Genomic DNA, 18086 nt, shown 5'->3' with positions numbered 1-18086 from the left:
AAAAGCAAAATCTGTAATAAATTTTAAACAATAAAGAAGAATTGTTATGTGGGAGATTTGTAGCACATGGAGATAGACCAAAAAATTAAAATACAGAATAGGTGATCCTAATCCTGGATATGGCCTTGCCATGAAACTTGTAAAATAATATAATAAGCAAAATTTTGTTTACATATATCTATTTATACATATGTATATATGTATATGCATATCTTCTATATGTGTATATATATATGCATATATTCTAGGTGACTAGGCTTTGAAGAAACACTAATTAGTGAAGTTCTTCTGGAGAATAAATTGATACTATCAAAAGTTCTAAGAAGGGTGAGTTCCTGCTATGGCTCAGCAGGTTAGAATCTGACTAATATCCATGAGGATATGGGTTAGATCCCTGGCCTTGCTCAGTGGGTTAAGGATCCAGCATTACCATGAGTTATGGTGTAGGTTACATATGTGGCTCAGATCCTGTGTTGCTGTGGCTGTGGCCAGAAGCTGCATCTTTGACATGACCCCTAGCCTGGGAACTTCCATATGCCATAGGTTCAGCCCTAAAAAGCAAAAAAAAAAAAGTTCTGAGAAGATTAATTCCATATTTGTTTCTTTGGCTTCAGTTCAGGGGAAACAGTTGCTAAATCAGGATTATAAGTACAAGATTTCTAAGAGAAGCAGAACAGGAAGGAAAGAGGGTTTGAGTAAGAAGAGTATGGATTACAGCAAGTTCCAAGAATGTTCAGCCTTTATAATGGGAATTCAAGCTGAAGTCACCCATTGGAATTATTCATCCTACCATGCTGTGTCATCAGTGGGAGTAGCCTGCAGGAAGCGAGGCCTCAGGGACTATGCTGGTAGATCTACACAGGAGCCATTGACTGATGAGGGTCCCCCAACAGCAGTGAATTTTCATGGCTGCCTATCACTAAATCAGTAACCTCACTCTCATAAGGGTGTTTCAAAGAAGTATTTCAGAGTAGATGCAGTCCTGTGTACAAAGATGACTACCATAATATTGGTAAAACATATAATTTAGAAAACAGCAAAATTTGAGAATATTATGCTGCCATTAAAATGAAAATATGATTTTACAGAAATAATAAAAAAAATTAAGACAAAGTTAAAGTGAAAACTAGTATAGGAAATTGCTTGTGCAACCTGCTTATGATTCTGCAATAATTACCTTATCTACCTATCCATGAAATAAAGAAAGGTTTAAAAAGAACATGTGAAAGAACTAATAATTGCTGAAATAGGATGGTGGAATTTGGAGTAATTCTTTGTTTCATGTTTGTGATATGTATCAATTACATTTTACAGGTATTCAATCATTGAAATAAGATAGCATTAAAGCTTATTATACCTGGAGTTCATGGCCAAGATTATGGCTTGGCCACTTAACAGTCCTGAGTAAGCATCCCATAGGCTGTTAGCTGTTTGTGCCTATACATACCAGAAGAAAGAAAAGAATCAATGATGACAGACTTATGGGACTCATAACACTATTGTGTAAATCTGTCTTTTACAGAGACCAAAGGGACCAAACTGGACTTGGAGTACAAGCCCAAATGTTCATAGAAGTGTTGAGACCATACAAACGGTAATTTCAACCCATACGCAATGCTAAATGCTGGCCTTTTACAGTCAACTATGGTTTTATATAATTAGTGTGTCAAGGCAAAATTGTGTTAGGAATTCTGTTTACCAAGTGCACTTCTATACACCACTCTGTTAAGTGCACTCTACTCAGTGTGGATTCTACGTATTAAGATGCTAGCAAAATTTGAGAATATTATGCTGCCATTAAAATGCCATTAAGTCAGGCCTTACTGAAGAATATCCAAACTAACACTACTATAGAATGAGAACCACGTAGAGGTCAATGTATAGCTAATATAACTATTTAAATTTATAAATGATGATCAGTGGGACTCCACTAAGAATTTCCAGTTCTTTATTCAAAAAAATTGGAGAACTGGAGAAGGCCTAATAGAATAGCATCACTTCTCTTCTGTGCATCCCACTCTTGTTCATGCCAGACCATGTTGTAATGTCACTTTCCTGTGTCTGGCTTATTATTGTTGTTTACAGAAAGTCTCAGTCTCTATTTCTGAAACAGCTAAAAGTTCTCTTTTATGTACTACAGCATAATAATGATACTTCGAAGGGGATTTATTTCCTCTAGAGAATAGGCAAATGCATGCCCCTAATTACTTATCACCCTAAAAAAAAAAAAGCTCTTCTCTGTTTGCTAAGTGCTGCTTTGCTGACCCCCACATTAAATGCCCTGTGAGATCTATGTTCTACCTCTATGGGGTGTGACAGGTAGCCTCATGCATAGTGCTATATGCCTGTCTATTAAGTCCATGTTGTGGACTGCATGTTTGAATTTTGAGACATTTCTATGTTGAAACCTTAATTACCAAAGTGATGATTTTAGGAGGTGGGGCCTTTCGGAGGTAATTAGGTTTGGATGAGGACATGAGGGTGAAATCCTATGATGAGATTAGAGCCTTGGTAAGAAAATATGCGATAGAGCTTGCTTTCAATTTCTCTCTCTGCCATGAAGATATCAGGGGAAGATGGCTGTCTGAAACCAGGAAGAGGAATCTCACTAGATACTGAATCTGCCATACTTTGATCTTGGACTTACCAGCCTCTAGAACTGTATGAAATACATTTCTGTTGTTTAAGCTACCTGTTTTGCAGTACCATGTTAAACCAGCCCAAAGTGACTGAGATTCTCAGAGAAGCTTCCTGATTTAGGAGCTGAACTAAAAATTTGGCATCTCCCCACCAGGCATAAACATCCTGCTATAACATTCCTGGGAATCAGCACATTGATCACTGTTTAACACCTCTTCATTGGGCTGTGTTCAGACTAAGTGGTGCAGAGGACTTAGTCTCCTTTCTTTAAAATATTTATGTTCATATCCATCATTGATTCCTAACCACACCAAACATGATTTTACTTAATCCCGAGAGACTAATTCTTTACTATGTTACTTATTAACATATTGCACATTATTGTTACTTGGAGGGCATGAAACCTTCTATACGGCTGACAGCTCTCACTGTAACATGGAACTATACTGGTGATTCATCTATTCTTAAAAGACATTTTTGTCCTTGTCACCATTTTTATTCAATTTAGCCAGAAATCCATTAGTCTTCCATTTCTCTGGACAGTGACTAACTCAATATTCTGTCTGATTTAAGCAATGATTCTCTGGTACTATTGAGTTAACAGGTACTTTTCTCATAGAACACATTCCAACAGGGCTTGACCTTGGAAATGAATTTGTGACACTTAACATCTAAATTAGTGGTTTAGATTGTGGTACATTAAGGGGCTAAAAAATACTGATTTTGATTCCTGGGTTATACTTCCAGAGATTTGGATTTAATAGGTTTGTATTCAAGACTGGGAATAAATTTTTTTTTTTAAAAAAAGCCTTCCAAGAGATTTTGATGTACAGCCAGAATTGAGAAGCCCCTTTAATCTTACAGCTTCCTTGAACAGCAATAAATGTCATTTAGTTGACCTATAATATCATGGACCGCTACTTCCCCTATGCTAACATATGCTAGCATCTCTCTTTTTCATAGAGCCAAATGTGTTACAACTCCATCTCCAGCTTATTGTTCTGCCTGTTACTTTAGCATCATATTTGTGGTGATTCATTGATTTATACAATATCCCTTTCTTGTTGTAAGCATGTTTTCACCTGTTCCTTAGATATCACTAATGCTTATCTAATTCTAAAAGCCAATGCATGCTTGATATTTTGCTATTGTCAGAGGAAGGAAACATTCTGGTGAGCTAGAGATGAAGGGAAAGGTACAGACTCACATAGTATTTTAGAAGGTCAAGTCCATGTCTCCTTTAAAAGCATTCCCAGGATAGTCTGGGAATTACCAGAGGAGAGTAAGCAATAAAAATTGTCTAACATGTATAAACTCATTCTCCAGTGGCATCAGTCTAGGGATTTTAAGAATTTGCTGGGAATTTCACCTGCTTTTTCCAATTACGCTTTTTGTTATTGTTCAGAATATATATCATGCTTACCAGTGTTTCCCAGAAATTCTTCAGTTCTTCCTCTGAGGAGAATTGGTAACATTCTGGCTTTATCGTCTGTTATAAGGATATGTTCTTTCTTATATCATTTTCAATTTCTCCTTAATCTCTATGGCTCTTCGTTTAAACCCCACAGTAATGATAAACTTGTCACAATCCTGGAAATCTGTACTTTGTAACATATTTCATAATGCTGAGTTCTAGGGCCAGTCTGGTAGGTCTTAAGTTTCCATATTGATTATTTTGGCTTTCTCCTCTAGGCTATCCATCTGCTTTATTTATATCTATATATATATAAAGATATATATATATATATAGATATAATATCACTGACATTTTTATATATATATATATGTTCTTTATATATATATGTATAATATCACTGACATTTTTGTCCAATATCTCTCAGCATCCTTGGCCGGAAGAATTGAAGTTGTGCCAACCTGACTTGTTTCATAAATCTCAGATGTTTCAAATCACATACATATAAGGTATGTTACTTATGCCAATCTTAGCCAGGGGAAAATGGTGTTGTCATAATAATCATTGTTTTGAGGGAATTTGAACTTCCCTCTGATAATTCCCAAACTATCCTGGGAATGCTCTCAAAGCAGCCACGGACTTAGCTTTCTAAAATACTATGTGAGTCTGTACCTTTCCCTTCATCTCTAGCTCACTAGAATGTCTCCTTCCTCTGACAATAGCATAATATCAAGAGTGCAGAGAGATGGTGCATCTGAATTGATGGCATGAATACCAAAATATCCAACCTTTTAGGTTCCTGCCTGTGCTGGTGCCTTAAAGAAGACAGTGATGCTGTTGCTGATCCTCTTGTGTCTCTACCAAACTAGTTAAGGCCAGATTCCAAGACAGCCGAAGGCTGCACCCAGAATAAAATCACCCCCTGCTTTTAAATCTAGTTAAATCATTTTCTGCTACTGCAAAAATACCAGAACCAGTACAACTACACTATGTACAACTACACTCTCAGTACTGTAGTTCTTTCAGTTTTTACTTATTCTTGTATTCATTTCTTGCTTATGATTTAAACTCAGTAACTGGGACTGTGCTGTAGTGAGACTCTTTCCCATCTTCTAGCCCATTGTCCTTGAATACTGCTTATGCCCCTTGAAAATCTCTTCACACAATATGTGTTCTTTGCTTGCAGGCTTTGCTATCCTGGGAGTTCTGCCTCATAAGGAATGGTCCAGATATGCCTGAATTCTAGTGAGAACTCAGTTTAGGCTCAAATCATGACCTCTACAGGAGACAAATTTGGTTTTTGTCCCAAAAATCATTTGACCATCTCTTTTTTTTTTTTCTATGTACAGCTATTCACAACCTGTCAGGTTGTGTCCTAGGGCATACAAGGATGAGTAAGAACATGACTATGCTGCAAAGAAAAAGCTAGAAACAGTTTTTTTAAATCAAACTACCTATTTTTCCTTCCACCCACACAAATATAAACATTAATTAAGACAGGCTCACAATGGAGATGGTGAACAAGATTGTTTATTCCCCAAGAGATTTCAGTTACAGTAATATCCCCAGCAAAATTCACTTACCACACGGTGCCATTTGACACTGGACTGCAGAATCTGGATATTACTTGCTAGTTAGGGAGAAGAAGGAGACAAGTTAAAAGGGAATGAACTCTTACCTCTTTGGTGGAATATTTCCAAAGTAAATATTTGTATAACCTTAATGGCAAAGCCTTACAAAAATAGTACATGCATACACATACACACTCAAGAAAACTTAAGCAAATCCAGTATAAATATTATTGAACCACACAACTAAAAGATTAGCAAACAATATGGAGCCATATTAAAAGAATAAAGAATCAGGGAGTTCTCTGATGACCCAGAAGTTAAGGATTTGGTGTTGTCACTGCTGTGGCTCAGGTTCGGTCCCTGACCTGGGAACTGCTACATGCTGCAGGCATAGCCAAAAACAAAACAAAACAATAACGAATCATAACCAAGTGATACTTATTCCAAACATTCAAGGAAGGTAGATAAAAGAGAACCCATAATATTATTCTCAAAACTAATTGCTAAAAAAAAATTATAATTTTTATTGAGGTAAAAAATTCTGATAAAAATTTAAGTCTATTTTGATAGAAATTCTTAATAAATAGATATGTAGTCAGTTTCTTGGTATGCCATGTGAACACAAAACCAGAACCAGATGTAATAAGGAAATAACTAGACACACTCTAATTGAAATAAAGTACAAGACAAAGATTATCATTATTATTACTATCAATTGCCATTTCTGGACATGCCATCCAATGTTATTAGAAAATAGAAAGAAATAAGTATATTAAAATTAGAAAAAAATTATATTATTTTTAAATTATTTAATTCATGGGAAAGAATATAAGTGCCTTTAAAATCTCTCTGGTATCAGGATGATTTAATTAGAATTGGAGTAATCAGTTACTGAAATGCTTGGTAAAACTCCCTTATAAAACCTGGTATGTTTTTATTTGTTTGAAGGGGTAGCCCTTTGAAACTATTTTTATTTCTTTCATTTTAATTGTTTAAATTTTCTAGGTCTTTTCTATCTTTTTTAAATTAATATCCTTAGTTTTGAATAATTTTAGATTTACAGAAAAGTTGCAAAGAGAGTAGAGAATTCTCACCTTATGTAAGCATGATACATTTCTCAAAGATGAAAAATTAATATTGGTATATTTGTATCAAATAAACTATAGACTTTATTTTCCACTAATGTCTTTTTCCTGTCCCAGTATCCCACATTGAATTTCATTGTCATTTCTCCTTTGTTTGTTCTATAATTGTTTTGCAGTCTCTCCTTGTTCATGAATTTGATTATTTTGAAAATGGTACTAGTCGGATATTTTATAGAATGCTCCTCAGTTTGCATTTATCTAATATTTTCCTCCTGATTTTAATGTAAATATAGCTTTTGGAAAATACATAACAGAAATGAAATGTCCTCATAATGAGAAAGAATCAGATTTTGAATTTAATCCATAGTCCTCTATTTTTCTTTTATCATATTTAGAGATGTGGCTTCACTTTTAAGTAAGCCTTCTTTCCTTCTGCCTTCCTTGGATTCATTTTGACTCCCCCCCCCCCAACTTCTCCTTGTGGATACTTGATTCAATTATTTCCAACATTTCTGGTTTAAAATTCTAAGTATTTAAAACTATAATTTTTCTGTATATATTCTTCCAGCTATATGCTATGGATTCTGGTATGTAATGCTATTGACATTCTATAATTTCCATATTAACTTTCTGTTTAACCTGAGAATTCTTTACAACAGTACTTTTTATGAAAATGGTAGAGTTTTTGGTTTCATAAATTTACCTTTGGCTTTTAATTTTTTGCATTGTGAACAGAGAATATTTCTGTTATAAAATTTTGGAATTTATATAGAAACACCTAGCTTAATGTAGGGTTATCTTTTGTGAGTATACATTTTTGTGGGTACTAGGAAAAGATATATAATTTTTTTCAGGGCTAGAGAGTGATATATATGGGTTTCTTTCTCCCAAACACATATATACACACTTACCTCTCTCTGAAGCATATCCTAAATTCTTACTTGCTTTAATACTCCTTGATGACATGCTGACAGGTGAATTAAAGCCTTCTAATACTAATGCTGCAAAAGAGTACTTTGTATTGGTACATGAACCAGTAATTTTCCAATAACTTTGTTTTGCTTTATCAGTTTTGATGCTACTATGTTATATGGTATGTAGATTACATTAATTTTTGATTGCTGTGTAAAAAGTCCCCACCCACTTATTATTTGAGGTTTCTGTGGGTCAAGAAGGTCAGGCTGTGCCTAGGGCCTCACATGGCTAGAAGCAAGTTGTCCTATGAACTGTGCTCTGGATCTTCTTCCAAGGTCATTTAAGTTGTTAGTAGATTTCAGTCCTTGAGGTTGAAAGACACAAGCCAGCTGTTCTCTTGCTGGCTCTGTTTGAGGGCAACTTTTAGCTTCTAGAAGCTGTCTGCAGTTCCTTGCTCTGCGGTGCCATCACAGGGGCTTATCACACTACCAATATCTGACTTCTGTCTCCAACATCAGGACCCAGACTTAAAGGGATCATTACACCTGGTGCATTCGTAATCTTCCTTTTGATTAACTCAAAGCCAATCTTCTAATAACCTAATTACATCTGTAAAGCCCCTTTTGCCATATTGTGTAACAATCATATCCCATCATATTCAGAAATTCAGCCTGTATCCTCCCTTGGTTTTTCAGCTTTAAAAGGAGGGATTTATACAAGGCACAGATACTGAGAAACAGGAATATTGGGGGACATCTTAAAATTCTTATCATATAGATTTTTATAATTATTTTATTTTCATTATGGATTATAAACGTTCTCATTGTGTGATACTTTAAAAAACCACAGGTAATGTTTTTAAGCTTAATTCAAAGCTAAACTCAGAATAATCTGAATTAAGATATTGTTTACATTTTCTTCATATACATTTTCTTATCTTTTTATTTACAGAATTTTTGAGATATTTTGTTTTATAAATATCTCTAGTAGGTAGCATATTCCTTGGTTTTCTTTGTTGTTTTTTTAAATTGTTATTTCCACAACACAATTTTTTCCTACTGTACAGCATGTTGACCCAGTTACACATACATGTACACATTCTATTTTCTCACATTATCATGCTGCATCGTAAGTGACTAGACATAGTTTCCATTGCTACATAGCAATATATCATTGCTAATCCATTCCAAAGGCAATAGTTTGCATCTATTAACCCCAAGTGCCCAATCCACCCCACTCCCTCCCTCTCCGCCTTGGCAACCACAAGTCTATTCTCCAAGTTCATGATTTTCTTTTCTGTGGAAAGTTACATTTGTGCTGTATATTAGATTCCAGATATAAGTGATATCATATGGTATTTGTCTTTCTATTTCTGAATTACTTTACTCAATATGAGAGTCTCTAGCTCCATCCATGTTGCAGCAAATGGCATTATGTCATTCGTTTTTATGGCTGGGTAGTATTCCATTGTGAATAATTTCCTAATCCACACAGCAGTTGATGAACATGGCAATAAATACATATCTATCAATAATCACCTAAAATATCAATGGACTGAATGCTCCAATCAAAAGACACAGAGTGGTGGATTGGATAAAAAAGCAAAAACCTTCAACCTGCTGCCTACAAGAAACTCACCTTAGGGCTAAGGACACATATAGATTGAAAGTGAAGGGATGGGAAAAGATATTTCATGCAATGCACAAGACAGGAAAGCAGGAGTTGCAATACTCATATCAGAGAAAATAGACTTTAAATCAAAGGAAATAAAGAAAGACAAAGAAGGACACTATTTAACAGTTAAAGGATCCATTCAAGAAGAGGATATTACAATCATCAACATATATGCCCCTAATATAGGACCACCCAGATACCTACAACAAATACTAACAGACATAAAGGGAGAAATTGATGGGAATACAATCCTAGTAGGAGACTTTAACACCCCACTCACATCAATGGACAGATCCTCTAGAGAGAAAACCAATAACACAACAGAGATCCCAAAGGAAATAATAGAAAAGTTAGACGTAATTGACAATTTTAGGACATTACACACACAAAAAAAATCAGAATGCACATTCCTCTGAAGTGCACATGCAACATTCTCAAGAATTGATCACATAGTGGGGCACAAAGCTAACCTCAACAAATTTAGGAGAATAGAAATTATTTCAAGTATCTTCTCTGACCACAGTGGTATGAAGCTAGAAATCAACCACAGGAAAAGAAATGAGAGAAAACACACTATATGGAGACTAAACAACATGCTACTAAAAAAAAGCAATGGGTCAATGAGGAAACCAAGAAGGAAATTAAAAAATACCTCGAGGCAAATGGTAATGAAGACACAACCACTCAAAATCTATGGGATGCCACAAAAGCAGTGCTCAGAGGGAAGTTGATAGCAACACAGGCCTTCCTCAAAATAGACAAAAAAATCTCGAGTCGACAACTTAACCCACCACCTAAATGAATTAGAAAAAGAAGAACAAGAAAAACCTCAAGTCAGCAGAAGGTAGGAAGTCATAAAGATCAAAGAGGAAATCAATAAAATAGAGATTCAAAAACCACTAGAGAAAATCAATAAAACCAAGAGCTTGTTCTTTGAAAAGGTAAACAAAATTGACAAACCTCTGGCTAGACTCACCAAGAAGAGGAGAGAAAAAACCCAAATATACAAAATAAGAAACGATAAAGGAGAAGTCACAAACGGATACTGCAGAAATACAAAAAACCATGAGAAAATACTATGAACAATTTACATGCTAACAAATTTGGCAACCTAGAAGAAATGGACAGCTTTCTAGAGACTTACAGCCTGCCAAAACAGAATCAAGAAGAAACAGACCAACTGAACAGACCAATCACTAGAAATGCAATTGAATAGGTCATAAAAACACCCCCTACAAATAAAAGTCCAGGACCAGATGGCTTCACAGGCGAAGTCTACCAAGCATACATAGAGAATCTGGTGCTCATCCTCCTTAAACTTTTTCAAAAGGTTGAAGAAGAAGGAACACTCCTTCAAAGACATTCTATGACCCCAATTCCAAAACCAAAGACACCACCAAAAAAGGAAACTATCAGCCAATATCTTTGATGAATATAGGGGCAAAAATTCTCAACAACATTTTAGCCAACCAAATCCAACAACATATCAAAAAGATCATACACCACGACCACGTGGGATTCATCCCAGCTGCAAAAGGATGGTTCAACATACGCAAATCAATCAACGTCATACACCACATTCACAGAAGAAAAGTCAAAATCCACATGATCACCTCAACAGATGCAGAAAAAGCATTTGGCAAAGTCCAACATCCATTCATGATCAAAACTCTTACCAAAGGGGATATAGAGGGAACATGCCTTAGCATAATCAAAGCCACTTATGACAAACCCAGAGCAAGTACAACACTCAATGGAGAAAAGATGAGAGCCTTCCCACTAAAATCTGGAGCAAGGCAGGGATGCCCGCTCTCACCGCTGCCATTCAACATAGTACGGGAAGTCCTAGCTACAGCCATCGACAAACAAAAGAAATAAAAGGCATCCAAATGGGGAGAGAAGAGGTAAAACTGTCACTGTATGCAGATGACATGAACCTATCATAGAAAACCCTAAGGACTGAGCCCAACAAATGCTTGAACTGTTCAACCAATTCAGCAAAGTAGCAGGATATCAGATTAACATTCGGAAAGCAGTTTTTGATTTCTGTATACTAACAAGGAAATATTAGAAAAGGAATACAAAAATACAATACCTTTTAAAAGTGCACCCCAAGAATCAAATACCTGGGTACACACTTGACCAAGGAGGTGAAAGACATATGCTGAGAACTATAAAACATGAATCAAGGAAATTAAAGAAGATGTAAAGAAATGGAAAGATACTCCATGCTCCTGGGTTGGAAAAATCAATATTGTAAAAATGGCCATACTGCCCAAAGCAATCTCCAGATTCAGTGCAATCCCCAACAAATTATCCAGGACATTTTTCACAGAACTGGAACAAGCAATCCAAAACTGTGTATGCAATGGAATACTACTCAGCCATAAAAAAGAATGACCTAATGCCATTTGCAGCAACATGGATGGAACTGGAGAATCTCATCCTGAGTGAAATGAGCCAGAAAGACAAAGACAAATACCATATGATATCACTTATAACTGGAATCTAATATCCAGCACAAATGAACATCTCCTCAGAAAAGAAAATCATGGACTTGGAGAAGAGACTTGTGGCTGCCTGATGGGAGGGGGAGGGAGTGGGAGGGATCGGGTGCTTGGGCTTATCAGACACAACTTAGAATAGATTTACAAGCAGATCCTGCTGAGTATCATTGAGAACTTTGTCTAGATACTCATGTTGCAAGAGAAGAAAGGGTGGAGGAAAAATGTAATTGTAATGTATACATGTAAGGATAACTTGATCCCCTTGCTGTACAGTGGGAAAAAAAATTAAAGTAAATAAAAAAAAAATAAAAAATTGTGTATGGAACCACAAAAGATCCAGAATTGCGAAAGCCATCCTGAGGAACAAAATCCAAGCAGGAGGCATAACTCTCCCAGACTTCAGGAAATATTGCAAAGCCACAGTCATCAAGACAGTGTGCTACTGGTACCAAAACAGACAGACAGACCAATGGAACAGAATAGAGAACCCAGAAAGAAACCCTGACCCCTGTGGTCAACTAATCTTTGACAAAGGAGGCAAGAACATAAAATGGGAAAAAGAAAGTCTATTCAGCAAGCATTGTTGGGAAACCTGGACAGCTACAGGCAAATCAATGAAACTAGAACACACCCTCACACTGTGCACAAAAATAAACTCAAAATGGCTGAAAGTCTTGATTTTATTTGTGATTTCACCATATTCCTTTCTCAGTGAGTTCAATCCATTTTGATTTATTTACAAAACAGATTTTTGGTCTTAATTTTGTTCTATATTTGATATTGTGCTTTTTTGTTGTTGTTACTGCTTTAAATATTTTTATTGGGTATTTTTCCTTACTTTGTGTGTGTTTAATATGGTGTTTTTTCTTTGTGTGTGTATTTCTTATGAAAGATTTATATTCCTTTTGTGAGTATGATTAAAATGACTATATCTTTTTGTAATATATTTATTCCTTAAAATTTTAAACCAAATCTTTTGATTTCCAATTATGAGTAAAAATCAAATTTATTCATTTCTATTTCTTCCCACTCTCATTCTGCATATGATTTTAGTTGATTAAATCCCATTGTAAAACTCTTATACCTTTTTGTTTATATTACTTGATGACTTATTAATCCCTAGGTTTTAACAATAAAGGAATCAATGTACATTACCTACCTTCTTATTTCTTAATTTTATGGGTTTATATATATATATAGTTTTTATGCTTACATTGTTTATAACATTTACTTTCAGTTCTGTAGCAATCATCCCCACTTTCCTTTATGACTTGGCCCTACATTTAATTTGATTCAGTGCACACTGCCTTGCCTTCTCTGTTCATCTCCTGTTGAGATGACAATCATATTTTTGTTAGTCTCTTGAAGGGAATCATGTTTCTTGAGTTCTTTCATATTAAAAAGACATTTCTGACACTCATTCTAACTTATGTTTGCCAAGGTTAATATTGTTGGGCCACAATGTTTTCCTCAAGGATTTTATAGGTAGTGCTCCATTGTCATCCAGCATTGTTGTGGAAAAGGCTAAGGTGAGCTGGATTTTTTCTTCTTATCAAAAGGTGAATTTAATATTTTTCCTTTCCTTATTTATCTTTGGAAATCATTAACTTGGGAAGTTAGCATTATTTGGAAGTCAGTAATGTTACTAGGATATAACTCCTTTGATTGTCCTAATTTTCCTATAGACATTGAGTCTGCTTTTCGATATATATATCTTCAGGAAAAATTGCATTAAAACTTTTATTTAAATATTGTCTTCTATTATTTTTGTTGTCTTTGTTGACACCAATTATGCTTATATTTTATCTCTTTTTAAGTCTTTCTAGTTTACCTGTCTTGTCCTTCATGATCCTTACAATGTTTTCAGAAATGCCTTTTTTTTTTCTTTTCTTTTTAGGGCTGCACCCATGGCATATGGAGGTTCCCAGGTGAAGGGTCTATTTGGAGCTACAGCTGCCAGCCCATGCCACAGCCACAGCAACACCAGATCCGAGCTGTGACTTGCACCACAGCTCATGGCAACACAGATCCTTAACCCACTGAGCAAGGCCAGGGATTGAACCTGCCACCTCATGGTTCCTAGTCAGATTTGCTTCTGCTGCACCAATACGGGAATTCTGGATGCTTATTTTCTTTTTACTGTTTACAACGTGGCCTTTGTTTTTGTGAGAATACTTTTCCCCCTCCATTTATGTCCTAAGTTATACTCTTTTCCCCTAAGTTCTTATATCTCTGTTTTGAGATTACATTTTTTTTGGTTCTTTTTTGTATTTTTATTTTTTATTTATTTATTTTTTCTTTGTAATTTTTTTTCCCACTGTACAGCAAGGGGATCAAGTTATCCTTACATGTATACATTACAATTACATTTTTCCTCCACCCTTTCTTCTCTTGCAACATGAGTATCTAGACAAAGTTCTCAATGATACTCAGCAGGATCTGCTTGTAAATCTATTCTAAGTTGTGTCTGATAAGCCCAAGCACCCGATCCCTCCCACTCCCTCCCCCTCCCATCAGGCAGCCACAAGTCTCTTCTCCAAGTCCATGATTTTCTTTTCTGAGGAGATGTTCATTTGTGCTGGATATTAGATTCCAGTTATAAGTGATATCATATGGTATTTGTCTTTGTCTTTCTGGCTCATTTCACTCAGGATGAGATTCTCCAGTTCCATCCATGTTGCTGCAAATGGCATTACGTCATTCTTTTTTATGGCTGAGTAGTATTCCATTGGGTATATATACCACCTCTTCCGAATCCAATCATCTGTCGATGGACATTTGGGTTGTTTCCATGTCTTGGCTATTGTGAATAGTGCTGCAATGAACATGCAGGTGCATGTGTCTCTTTTAAGTAGAGTTTTGTCCGGATAAATGCCCAAGAGTGGGATTGCAGGGTCATATGTAAGTTCTATGTATGGATTTCTAAGGTATCTCCAAACTGTTCTCCATAGTGGCTGTACCAGTTTACATTCCCACCAACAGTGCAGGAGGGTTCCCTTTTCTCCACACCCCCTCCAGCACTTGTTATTTGTTATTTTGAGATTACATTTTACAGATAAAATTGCTTCATTTAATTATAAAATATTTTGGGGGAGTCCTTTTATGACTCAGTGGGTTAAGAACCCAACTGGTATCATGGGAATGTGGGTTCAACCCCTGGCCTCACTCAGTGGGTTAAAGATCTGGTGTTGCCACAAGATGTGGCTTAGGTCACTAAGATCCAGTGTTGGTGTGGCTGTGGTAGTTGTAGCTCTGACTTGACCCCTAGCCTGGGAACTTCCATATGCTGCAGGTGCAGTCATAAAAATATATATTGATAAATATATTATGTTTTATGCATATAAAATATATAAACATTATATATATTTTATAAATATATAAAATATTTTCTGGGGTATTTTTCTTGAATTATTTACCTCATTATTTTATCATTTTTTACATTACATTTCTGCTTTTTTTCTTATAAAATCTTTTTTTCTACATCCTCTATTGGTTCCAATTTGATGATTACTCAGTATTGAATAAGATGAGCTACTTTCAGATCAAATATTTTCTTGACTTTTGGATGGGGAAATTCTTCTCTTGACCCAGTACTGTGTGTGTTAATTTGTTGTTTTAGATTTATTCTTCCCTGGAACTTTGATCTTGGCAGCTTTGGAATTTAGTTCCTCCATTCTGACCTACCTGCAACAGTAGCTTATATTTGTGAAGTCTTGTTTAGTCTAGCCTCACCAGCTTCTCCTTGGTCCAAAACAGGAACTAAAAATGTGTTCAGTGTGCATAGTCTATTTCTAGTTTTCTGTCTAAGCTGTTCACTTTGCTTTCTTCATACCTTCATCCCTCTAAGTAAGCATCATTCATCTTCCCGGGAAGGTATCTCTGAATCCAAACATGTGAACAACAGCTTCATTCAAGAGATGTCATATTTACTCAAAATTGAGCTGTTTTATCACTGGAGAGTTTTTGTTGTCATTTTCAAATATTCCATATTTTATTAAATGTGTATTACATAGTCTATGCTATCAAAACTTAGATTTAGCAAATGTTTGCTCTTTAAAATTGTCATAGAATTGAATACATGTGTAAAGAAATTTTAGGACAGATCCCGAATTTTCCCTATGACACAATTTTTACTACTCTGTCTTTTTATGTGTGTATTATTTATTTTAATAAATGCATTGTGACCAACATTTTTTAAAATTGATGTTTAAACTATTTAGCCTCATGAGCATTTCATCCACCAGCTAATGATTTTTTTTTTATTTCCTATCTCCTTGAAATACAGCTTCTTTGAAAAAAAAAGAGATGTTTTCTGGAGGAGAGTTCAATTTTAGAGCTTGAGTGCTTAAGGTGAGACCAAACTTTGGTGGTGCAATCTGCAATAAATTAGTGTAAGTGCTAAGGATGCCAGCAAGGCAGGAGAGATGTGGTCAGATGGTGGAAAAGAAGATAGACATGGAGTTAGGAGTTAATTAACAAAGACGAACTCTTCCAATTAGCACATTTGGTAAGAACTTTAAAGGAGGGCTATGGTGAGATGTTTTACATATATATATTATTAAATAATATAATATATATTAAAATATATGTCTTTAAAAAATCTAAGAAGTAGTCAAGGTAACAAAGAAGACAGCCTTTTGACTAACTGAAGTATTAATAGAAGAAAAATCACTTACTTTTGTGTAAATTTTCTGTAATTGATAGGAGGCAGGGTAGTAAAGAGAAACTCAAGTATTTTACTTGAAATAGGTAAAGGTAAAATAAATATTCTATCAACCAATGGAATCCTTTGAGATGTTGTCATTTGTCATGACAACCATATACTTCAAATATTCCATTCTGGAATGGATATGATTCTTGTTTAGAAAGCACTGACATGCCTAAGTGGCTGATAGTACTCTCTGTCCCTACTGGGAAGGGAAGTTTCTGGTTCATTTCTTACCATCATTGAAAAGTTGACTGCAAACCAATAGCTGGATAGAAGGTGATCGAAGTGTATGAATAGAAAATTCACAAAAGAGGAGAACTAAATGGTCAGTCAATATTACAAAGTACTTAATCTTCCCTGAAGTCATGGAAATGCAAATCATCGATATACCATTTCATAACAAATAAGTAAAAATAAAATAACTAAAAATAGGTAAAATTTTTAAATTGATCATTTAAATATTGACAAAGATAAAGGAAATTAGAACTTTCTCAAACCAGTGGAGGAAGTACAAATGGATATAGCTACTTTGAAGAGCAATTTGTCACATTTTAGCAAAATTGAAGAACTACAACCTAGAATTTCAAATTGTGGGTCCACAGACAGAAACATTTGTGCAATTTTTGTACTAGGAGACATAGGAAAGGATGTTTATTGCAGCATTATTTTTATAAAAAATTTGATATATAGTTAACATTCCATAAAATTCACCCTGTAAAGTGTAGTTTTAAATATAATTACAGACATGTACAACAATCATCACTATTTACGTGCCTGTATTTATGATGTATTTGTAGTTTTGTTGAGATGTCTTTGTCTGGTTTCGGTTTGGGAGTAATGCTGGCCTCATAGAATAAGTTAGAATAAATATGTTCAATCCTTTTTGATTTTTCTGGAAGAATTTCTAAAGATTAATATCAATTTGTCTTTAAACACTTGGTAGAATTTTCCACTAAATTCTTTTGGTTCTTATATTTTCTTTGTGGGAAGGGTTTTTGTATTTTGTTTTTTTGTTTTTGTTTTTGTTTTTGCTTTTTAGGGCTGCACCTGTGGGTGTAAGTTCCCAGGCTAGGGGTCAAATTTGAGTTGAAGCTGCCGGCCTACACCACAGCAATGTAGGATCTGAATTGTATCTGCAACCTATACCACAGCTCACAGCAACACTGGATCCTTAACCCACTGAGCAAGGCCAGGGATTGAACCCACATCCTGATACTAGTCAGGTTTGTTTCCACTGAGCTACAATGAGAACTCCCTGAGGGTTCTTTTTTTTTTTGGACTAAATAATATCTTGTTACAATTCTCTTCAAAAACTTTTCTACTTTAAAAATAAATGAAGTATAGTTGATTTACAATATTGTATTTGTTGCTAGTGTCTATCAAAGAGCTTCAATGATACACATATATTCTTTTTTGCAATATTTTCCATTATAGATTATTAGAGGATATTAAATATAGTTCTCTGTGCTATGTAATAGGACTTTGTTGTTTATTCACTCTACATATAATAGATTCCATCCGCTAATTCCCAAATTGCCAATCCATCCCTCCTCCACACTTTGTCAACCATAA

The 18086-nt window shown here is 35.1% G+C and overlaps 1 protein-coding gene across 1 annotated transcript in view; it reads right to left on the bottom strand.

Moving 5' to 3' along the window:
• MROH9 (maestro heat like repeat family member 9) overlaps nucleotides 1-7676 on the bottom strand; it is a 112951-nt gene extending 105275 nt beyond the window's left edge. Inside the window, exons 1-3 of the mRNA XM_047754383.1 lie at nucleotides 7622-7676; nucleotides 5638-5684; nucleotides 1358-1437 (exon numbers count right to left, since the gene is read on the bottom strand). Of these exons, the coding sequence (XP_047610339.1) occupies nucleotides 1358-1437; nucleotides 5638-5684; nucleotides 7622-7676 (182 nt within the window). The remainder of the gene's footprint in view (nucleotides 1-1357; nucleotides 1438-5637; nucleotides 5685-7621) is intronic.
• Between the last annotated feature and the right edge of the window lie 10410 nt (nucleotides 7677-18086).

The sequence above is a fragment of the Phacochoerus africanus genome, chromosome 11, assembly GCF_016906955.1.
Source record: "Phacochoerus africanus isolate WHEZ1 chromosome 11, ROS_Pafr_v1, whole genome shotgun sequence".
NCBI lineage: Eukaryota > Metazoa > Chordata > Mammalia > Artiodactyla > Suidae > Phacochoerus > Phacochoerus africanus.
Note: the sequence above shows the minus strand (reverse complement) of the source record. Positions and strands in the feature narration are given on the sequence as shown.